Here is a 9,743-nt window from a genome sequence, read left to right as displayed (position 1 = left end):
AGCACGTTCTTAGAGGAAGGCGGATCCTTGACGTACACGGCAAGACATTGTACCGTAGTTAGGCAACTTGTATTCCGGCTAGGACTATCCGGGTAAACCCTAGATCCGTGCGCCTTTATAAGCCGGATCCCGGGAGCCCTAGAGGGACAACCACAACTCATTGTAATAACGCGAAAGCGTCCAGATAATTTCAGACAAAGCAGCAGTAGGCTCTATCATCGTGCAGGTGTTCCGAAGCTGGGTAAATCGCGTACCACCGTCCCGAGTGCACTCCGCCCTATGGCCCCTACTTCTTCTCCCCCTCGTGAGGATTCCTCCTCCGAGGTACCGTCGAATAGGCAACGACAGCAGGCCAAGCAGTAGAGCAAGAGTAGCAGTAGTAGCAGGCACAACAAGGAGCAGCACGGCATGGACATCATCCTCAGAGAGGGAGGCATGGCCAGTGACCAATGCATGGAGAAGGAAAGGAGAAGAGAGGAAGAAGGGAACATGAGGCGTACCTGGAGCATGGCGCTGTAGGCGTGCCATGGTGGCACGGCGGCACACGCCTGGTCATGGCGGCGTCAGGCGAAGACCAAGCCGTGGTTACGCTGAGCACCACCGCTCCGGCACACCACCAGCAACTAGTCGGTTTGTCCCTGTCCGATCGGCCTGCTGCAGGCCGACTGAGTCATATTTTTGGAAAATTTTGAAAACGCTTGGTAGTCCTGGGAATTAAAAATTAATTCGTACGGAGTATTATTTTTAAAAAATCGCCTATCCACGTGGGGTTATGCGGTGAAGGTTGTGCGAGATGCTTGATAAAATTCCCCTGTTCAGCGATCAGCTGCCAGTAAAACTAATCTTATTTTACTCATCATCAAACTAATCTTCTCTAATCCATGGAATAGAGCAGAGGAAGCCGCATAGCAGCGCAGGCGCCTCTCCTCCGCCGTCTCCTCTTTGCTGCCTGCCGGGATCACACGGACGCCGCCCCATCAGGCGAGGGCGAGGCGACCTCAAGCACGAATCTGACAGCCTGGCCCCACGCACCAGTCTCCATCCGTCCAACCGACCCTCTTCAAGTCGCGACGCCACCGCAGCGGAGCAAACGCCAACGGTTCTGCCCCGACACTCTCTTCCGCCGGCGCGAGACGACGACACAGACCACCGCCGCCGCTTCACCGTCGTCGTCCGCCTCCCCGTCCCTCGCGCGATGGCTTCCGGCGCCGTCGACGCGGCGGCGGAGGGCGTCGCCGCGCTCGGGATCTCCGCCGGCGGCGGCGACGACGAGTGCGCCAAGCCGAGCTCCCCGCTGCGGAGGAACCTACGCCTCCTCTCCGACGACCAGGTTACCAACTCCACTGCAAACTTCTAGCAACTCCTACTTACTTGCGGTGGACCGGTAGTCGCAGCAGTATCCCTTGACCATTCCTTCCAAATTCACTCTTTTCTGGCCTCCCTTTTCGGATACTTTAATCACGAAATTTTGGTGCGACGGTGTTCGCCAACTACCTCGGCGCGCTGCGGTTTAGTTCCCTCACGTGCTGATGCTCACTGCCTCGCCCGGTCCACTCTCACCTCACCTGCTGCAAAGTTAACTTTGGAAGTGCGATTTTTGGCCCTACTGTACTTCATCGGTTCATCCGGATCAAATCTGAATATTGAGCAGACATTGTACTGTTTGATTTCACGCATGGATTATGCACATAAGCACATTGTTTGGGTTCGGGAGTTCTGTACTATATTTTTCGTGTAAAATGTGTTCCGTAATACCTGTTGCCTGGTGGCTGTAGGTTGAACTTGCCAAGATGCTACTGAGCGAAGGCCAGGGCCACCTGTTTGAACACTGGCCGGAGCTGGGCGTCGACGACGACAAGAAAAGGAGCTTCCTTGACCAGGTTTGTCTTCGCTGTATCCATGGAATATCTCAGTCACATGGATTTGTAGGATTTGTGCCAAGAACCTAAGAAAAGTGGTAGTTACTTTATTGTGAGAAGAAGTTTTAATACCAGAGGCACCTACGAATTCTTATGCTACCCGCTTTCTATTGGAAGTTAACAAACTTTTTTTTTTACACAGCAAGTTAGCAAACTCCACAAGCACAAGTGCATACAAAATTTAAGATTCTTCTTTTCCTGCTAAAGTTTACATTATATAGGTCCGGCGACTTCATTCAAGCTATCCTGGTGGGCTGGCATCATACATCCAGAATGCCAAGAAGCTTTTAGCTGATTCCAAGGCAGGACAAAATCCATATGATGGTTTCACGCCTTCGGTAAGTCCTGTAATGCCCCCTTTTTCATGAATTTACTGGTCTGTCTTCAGATTCACTTTCTTGTGTTGTATGTGATCTCAATTGTCAATTCCAGATTCTTGATTGCTTCTTCTTTTACTACTCTGAACCTTTGTGTGTACTGATATGCCTCCTGTATTATGTGAAAGCAATGCATGGTGTTAACAGAGTAACTGTACTTTCAGGTTCCCTCAGGGGAAGTATTGACCTTTGGTGATGATAACTTCCTTTCGTTGGAAGCAGCTGGGGTAAAAGAAGCACACAATGCTGTATTTGTTCTTGTAGCTGGCGGGCTTGGTGAAAGACTTGGTTACAAAGGAATTAAGGTAACGTGGGCTGAGTTCCTAATGCAAAACTTATAGCCAAGAATTGGAAAGATTGTCATGTGAACATATCACAGTTGAGTTTTTCATTCATAATTTACTATTTTAGCAGGTATACGCTAATTAGCTCTTCCACTTGATGTCTAGATGCCTTAGAGCATCCGCATCCTAGGTGCTAAAGGTTAGAGAAACTCGATAACACCAGTGCTAAGGGATGTGAGGCTAGGTGCTAAGATTACTTAGCACACAATGCTATACCAAATAAATTACCTTTAAAATGAAATTATACATATCAAATTTTAATTTGCTATAAATTTAAAGAACTTAGAATAGGTGGTGCAAGGCATGTGGTAAAAGATGCCCAAAGAAGTGAATATAGAGAGAAATCTGATGTATCCACACCAGTGCTTAATTTAGGAACGCTAAGGAAGCGGATGCTCTAAGTAGATCTAGTGTTTTGCTGTCATGCAGCTGTTTCAATCGAATATTTCCATCTTCACACCTTATATTTATGCTACAACTTTTTTTCCTTCATTTGTTAGTTAGCAATATCGCACATTGCGCGAGACATAGAAAATAAAAATGCTGTTCAGAGCAAAATTTACAGAAGCACAATGAACATCCATCTCCACAATTCAGCAAGGCACACACACACGTTGAAGTTAGCATATGATTAAGAATGCTTGAGTATCGCTAGACTTGGCATTTTGAGCCCATTATTAACTTGTAAGACTATGCAGCAGATAATTCGTGTAGGACTTAATTGCTTGCTGACATGTAAATCATTCCCTGTGGACCTCTATTGTTTTGTCGAGCAAGCTTATGAATGTACCATTTCACCGATTTCAGTAGTTATTTCATTGCACAGGTAGCACTCCCAAGGGAAACAACCACTGGGAAATGCTTTCTTCAACACTACATAGAGTCTATTCTGGCTTTACAAGAGGCCAGCTGCAAACTGGAGGGTACGTAGACTATGGTACATGTGCAATGGATTAGTCACTTGCTAGAATTCTTATAATGATTGTCATTGTTGATTAGTTTTCACACTGACACTTTTTGTATATTTCCTATGAAACTTGTCATTGTTAATACTAATTTTTGTGTAATATTTTGGATTTCACAGTAGGCACCGACACTATTTCAATGTTTACTCATTTTGCTATAGTTGAAAATTTTCTCGAGACAAACTACCAGTCTGTACAACGATGATCTTGGAGGGTTTTCTCTGTTATGTTTCCTGTTGTTTGGTTTGACTGGTCTGAATGAGCTAACCTGAGCTTGTAGAAGTAGCTTGAATGGCTGTTGTTATCATCTAATGAAAGGGTGTCATTCAAATACATACATATCACTAAGAATGTGAGGCTGAGACGCAACATTGTATTTGTACTAATAATTTGATATAATTTACTTATGTATACTAAACCAAGAACCTAGGCCCAATTAAATACCTAAATCAGATAACTTAGTGTTAAACCAATCTTCCTTGGTATCTGGTTTTTAATTCTATCCGCGCATTGATAGGATAGAATTGTACCTCTCCTTTTCCCAACCTTATAGAACTTCAGAGAACAGGTTGCATATAGAAACATTTTTGTTGTTGTTGTAAATGGTTCATCTAGCATGATTTTAACTGTTTAGTTTAATTATTAGAAATTCTTTACATTGGCTGGCCTCAAGAAAATTCAGATATTGCAGTAGCTGATTATTTTTCATTCCTTGTGTGTGCAGGGGAATGTCATACAAAGATCCCATTTGTTATTATGACTTCGGATGATACAAATGCACTGACCATCAAGCTTTTGGAGTCAAATTCCTATTTTGGAATGGAACCATCACAAGTCAAAATTCTGAAGCAGGTGGCTGTCTATTTTGCCTTCTATACCATGTGCTTCTTAGGGGCAAAAAATATAAAGCTGTTACTGTTGGTGCTGACTAATTCTTATTTGTTTCAGGAAAAAGTGGCATGTCTAGCGGACAATGATGCAAGGCTTGCATTAGATCCAAATGACAAGTACAAGATCCAGGTGCCAATTTTGATAGAATGATCATAACTATCGCGGTTCAAACTCCGTGATGTCTTATTGCTGTTTTTGTGTTTCCGAGTTTGCATTTCTTTTACATCTGTTTTGTGATTGGCAGACAAAGCCACATGGGCATGGAGATGTTCATTCTCTTCTTTATTCAAGTGGTTTGCTTGAGCAATGGTATGCCTGTTGATTCAAGAACTGGCTACGTTTTCTCATTGAAGAAACTTTCTCAATCAGACAAGTTGCCTTGTTTGAAGAAAATTAACCGTTAACTGAAATATTAGTGAAGTAACCAATCAAAGATCAACCATGTGCACATAAATCATATGAATATTTTGTTATGATGCTTCACATTGTTTTGACAGGAAGAGTACAGGGCGGAAATGGGTTCTCTTTTTCCAGGACACAAATGGATTGCTCTTCAATGTTTGTACAATGCCTTTACATCTGTATTACAATTATTGTAGGGAACTGGGAACTTATTTTTACCATCTTTTGTAGGCAATACCATCAGCATTAGGTGTCAGTGCAACCAAGGGCTACAATGTTAATTCTCTTGCTGTTCCTCGAAAGGCAAAGGAAGCCATTGGTGGAATAACCAAACTTACTCATGTTGATGGTAATTTTGCTATATTCACCTCAATTCATGTGAGCTACTTACAGGTCCAGCTTTTCTGATAAAGTAGACAGTAATGTTATGAATCAAATAGTGATTCTAGAGCAGATCAGTACTGAGGAAATAAAAAGAATCTATAATTCTGACGAAAGAATGCATTTTCACATGTTTTTTTTTTACTTATGTTCAACTGTTTTGTTCTGTCGAAGTTGACCTGGAGTCATGGATATGTTCTTATGTGTAGGTAGAACAATGGTGATCAATGTTGAGTACAATCAGCTTGATCCACTTCTTCGCACAACTGGGCATCCTGATGGAGATGCAAATAGTGAAACGGGTTATTCTCCATACCCTGGAAATATAAACCAGGTAACAGTTTTGTTAAAACACTATGGATTTGTCAACTTCCTAATGATTTGTTTCATTGGGTCTGAAATACTGAAAACATGGTGCTTAACCTGTTTATTAATATCATTAGTGTGATCCTTGGTGTAGTATCAACACCAGTATGACATACATGTTAAAAAAACATAAGAAAACACCACAATGAGATACCATGGGTGTTGATGTCACCTAAATTGTAGTATAACCGCTGATTAACAATTTACATGTTCTTCATCGTGCTGAAAAAGAACAATATTCTGTTGTGAGCTTTTGTGTGCGTAATGTATCTTCCTGTTTTTATGCTGACTTCATGCCGCACTTTTGCAGTTGATACTGGAGCTTGGACCGTACATCGAGGAGCTCAAGAAAACACGTGGTGCCATTTCTGAATTTGTAAATCCAAAGTAATTATTCGGCACATTTGCTCCAAGGACTTCCTGTTTGCTGCTAATTATTGCAACATGTGTCCCACTTTCAGTTCAGTTGTGGGAGTTGTTTCTGTCAGTGTCATTTAAGGTTGCAGAATGAACTTGCTAACCTAATTTATTGGTATTTTTATCATTTCTTTATGCAGCACTTGCTCTAAAATTAGTTCCTCTCCTTGATATTGGGTCCAATCGGTGTACATTAATTTATCTTATCTGCCTGATAACATGTGTTTTTGTACTATCTTCCTAGATGCATCATTGATTAAGATTTACAACTTATCTTAGAAGTACTGTTTATAATTATTTCTGATGGTGTTCATATCTCCTGATGTGATATTGTCAGTTTTGTTGACAACAACTCAAAGTACTTATTCTAATCTTTTTCCACTTTCACCATATTCCCTATTTAGGTATACTGACTCTACAAAGACAGCATTCAAATCCTCCACTCGTCTTGAGTGCATGATGCAAGACTATCCAAAAACACTACCTCCAACAGCGAAAGTTGGTTTTACGGTAAGGAATTGCTTACAGCTGAGACCCCTCTTGAAAGAATGATTCTTGCTAGCTGATAAACTTTATAACTTCTGATTTTATATCTTGCACTAGAAGATGTCGCTTCTTCCCTTTGCTTCCTCCACTTTGTCTTTCTAAATCCTACTGTGTTGCATGTGGTGAATCTAATTCTAACCTGCCATAAGTAATGCTGGTGTACCTAATTACTTAATGGTGCATATGAGATCTGCAAACTCTTAATGGTGCACTTTGTATGCCACATAGATTAAATGGGATTTGGATTCTCTGTGTTATCTGCAGTCTCTTCGTAGAATTTGGTATTACATTGTATGATCTTTGTCAAGACCACTTTGTTTCAAACCATAGAGCCGTGGCAGGAACTGCAAGTTCATATACCTTCCATGAAATAACAAACTGAAGCACCCACACGCCTATAGAAATAGGCATGTGCAATCATGCGGCTGTCTTTTTTTCTAGGGAGGGCATGATCACCATACATGGTCCTTACATTGATCCTATCAGTAATTTCGTATATATGATCAGATGCAAAAGAAGAAAGTTTCCTCTTGAGTTGTAAGTTTTCATGTTTTGTGTCCTTAATGCTCTATTCTCATCCTTTTGCCATTCTTTTTTTAATGTAGGTGATGGATACTTGGCTTGCGTATGCTCCTGTAAAGAACAATCCTGAAGATGCAGCCAAAGTATGATTTCTGCCCTTTACACTGAATTTATATATTTCACGTCACATATACCTGTAGACCTGCATATGAAGTATTTATGCATGGTAAGCAGAAGAGGGAGTTAGCCTTGCTGTGACACGTGGATAACTAAAAGTTACTCTGCGCTTCAAAACTTGCATAAAGAGGCATTTATGATTGGTAGAAAAGAGGGATTGATCTGAATGTATGCTCACATTGATGAATTGTGATCCAGGTTAAAGTATGTATCTTGATAGCCATGTTAGCTGTCAGTATTGACTTTGCGTGGTTGTGAGTCGTTGAGAACTAAAGTTCCTCTGCACTCTTATGGTGCCATCTGTATTTCATATGCATATTGATGTCACTATCATGAGTAAAGAAATTGCACCTGGTTACAATTATACAGATATTATTATGCAAGAGTCGTTCTTCAGTTGGCTTTGGTACTTCTGTACCTGACGTCTATTGGTACACCTGTTGTAGGTTCCAAAAGGCAATCCTTTTCATAGTGCAACCTCAGGAGAGATGGCAATCTACAGGGCAAACAGCCTTATTTTAAGAAAGGTGATGACATTAGCAGGCACTTAATCCTTGTCAACTTGTCTGCTTTCCAGCTCAACAAGCTTTTTTTCCCCCTTCTTTTCCAGGCTGGTGCACAAATATCAGACCCTGTAATCAGTACTTTCAACGGTCAAGAGGTGGAGGTTTGGCCACGCATAACCTGGAGCCCGAGGTGGGGTCTGACATTCAAGGATGTCAAGCAAAAGGTGCACGGAAACTCTTCTTCAGTATCCCAGAGATCAGTCTTGGTTATCAATGGCCAGAACATCATCATCGACGGTCTTTCCTTGGATGGTGCTCTCATTGTCAACTCCGTCGACGAAGCAGAGGTAGTTACACGAAACACTGGTAACCGAGAGAAAACTACCCAATTTCTGTGGTTACTGCCATCTTAACGGTGAATTATTTGTTACCCCAGGTCAAAGTCACTGGTCATGTAGAAAACAAGGGCTGGACTATCCGGCACGTCGACCACAAGGACACCTCGGAGAAGGAAGAGACCAGAATCCGCGGATTCAAGTTCGAGAAGGTTGAGCAGCTGGAGGTGAATTACACTGAGCCCGGGAAGCATTACTTGAGCTCGTGAACAAGCATAACTGGTTGCAACATGGTCCCTGCCAAATTGTATCTGGGAGTAGTACAAATGTGGGTACCATATATACCTTGTCCTCCTAATATTGGGTGGCCTTCATTGTGTAATAATAGCAATAAGCTGAAACCATTCTTTGAACTTGCAGTCACCGGGTAATAAGAAGCAGAGCTGCTTCACCAACCAGGCAGTCACTGGCTCACCGCTCCTAATGTAAATTTGTAACTTTATTTACTTATATATAGTGGCCATTCACCTATCTTTGTAAAGTATAGTAAACAGTTAATAGTATTTGCATATGGTTGGCATCTGAGTCTGATTTATTATTTTTTGTACTCAACACTTTGCACTGAAGAAAATAAAGTTTGTTAATTGCTATTGACTCCTATCATGGAGGCTCTCATTGCCACGTGCAGAACTGTATGTATGAATTGAATACTCCCTCCTTTGCCAAATTGTATCTTGGTGGATGTAAAATTCATGAGAAATCTACGGGTTCCAAATTAAGATTTCCTTGGGCGTTGCAGCTAGAAAAGATGCCTAGGACCATTTCCTTTTCCTTCATTGGGCGTTGCAGCTAGAAAATATATGTGGCTGTGGTCATAGAGCGAAGATGGACCTTTCCTTTTCCTTTAAAGAATGGGGAAAGTATGGAATATGACCATTCTTGCTTGGCCTTTGTAGATTCGGCAGTGCTTAAAGCATCTGCCTCCTCCACACGATCAGATCGGAATTGTACTTTCTCCCCCTTTAAAAAAGGCAATCATGGAAACAAAACAATTATAAGTAAGTAGCAAAACAAAACTTTGTAGCAGCCAGCATCTTTTGTCAAATTTGGTAGCTCGGAACAATTGTCAGCTAAACAAAGAATACTTGTACAATGTACCCTTTGGTTTCATAGTAGTTGTCGCTTATGAGTTCCAGACATCCGGCGAATGGAATAATGCATCTTTTGCTTGGAGTTTGCTGGATCGGGTGGTATTTGATCGCGCGCACCTATGCTTTTTATTTCGATCGTTTCGTTCCGGAGGAGCGGCGCGAAGCTCTGTTCTGTGTTGCCATCAGATGGCATTCTGATTCATGATAAATCAGAAGCGGAGAATATCATGAAGATCGGATTGGAGGACTAGCAATGGAGGTTCGAGTCTCTGTAATGTTGAGGGACTTTCTTGGTGTTCTGGTTCTCACAGCAGCACTATGCAAGTGGGGCGACATCACATTTCATGGTGAAAATCCAAGGCTTGGCCATAATTGGTAGTGTCTGGCAATGACCTTGTTGAAGACATTGTTTTCAGAGCGGGGACTATCTTTAGGGTGAAAACC

At 42.0% G+C, this 9,743-nt stretch overlaps 1 protein-coding gene across 2 annotated transcripts; it reads left to right on the top strand.

Moving 5' to 3' along the window:
- The first annotated feature begins 1,195 nt into the window (after nt 1-1,195).
- Nucleotides 1,196-8,823, top strand: LOC124697546 (UDP-sugar pyrophosphorylase-like). 2 transcript variants are annotated; one of them, XR_007000806.1, is made up of 18 exons: nt 1,196-1,330; nt 1,776-1,880; nt 2,141-2,257; nt 2,461-2,601; nt 3,467-3,563; nt 4,330-4,457; nt 4,554-4,625; nt 4,741-4,805; nt 4,994-5,054; nt 5,130-5,247; nt 5,489-5,613; nt 5,956-6,032; nt 6,467-6,572; nt 7,214-7,273; nt 7,754-7,834; nt 7,918-8,160; nt 8,250-8,476; nt 8,569-8,823. XR_007000806.1 is itself a non-coding variant. In XM_047230124.1 (17 exons), exons 1-17 carry the CDS (start codon nt 1,196-1,198, stop codon nt 8,415-8,417), a joined length of 1,899 nt encoding a protein of 632 aa, XP_047086080.1. In that variant the 3' UTR covers nt 8,418-8,823. The 2 variants fall into 2 exon arrangements, 1 of the variants encoding a protein (XP_047086080.1); XM_047230124.1 differs by having other exon boundaries at nt 8,250-8,823.
- Nucleotides 8,824-9,743: the final 920 nt, after the last annotated feature.

Source organism: Lolium rigidum, chromosome 1 (genome assembly GCF_022539505.1).
Source record: "Lolium rigidum isolate FL_2022 chromosome 1, APGP_CSIRO_Lrig_0.1, whole genome shotgun sequence".
Taxonomy (NCBI): domain Eukaryota; kingdom Viridiplantae; phylum Streptophyta; class Magnoliopsida; order Poales; family Poaceae; genus Lolium; species Lolium rigidum.
The sequence above is the reverse complement of the archived record's forward strand: the minus strand, read 5'-3'. Positions and strand labels throughout refer to the sequence as shown.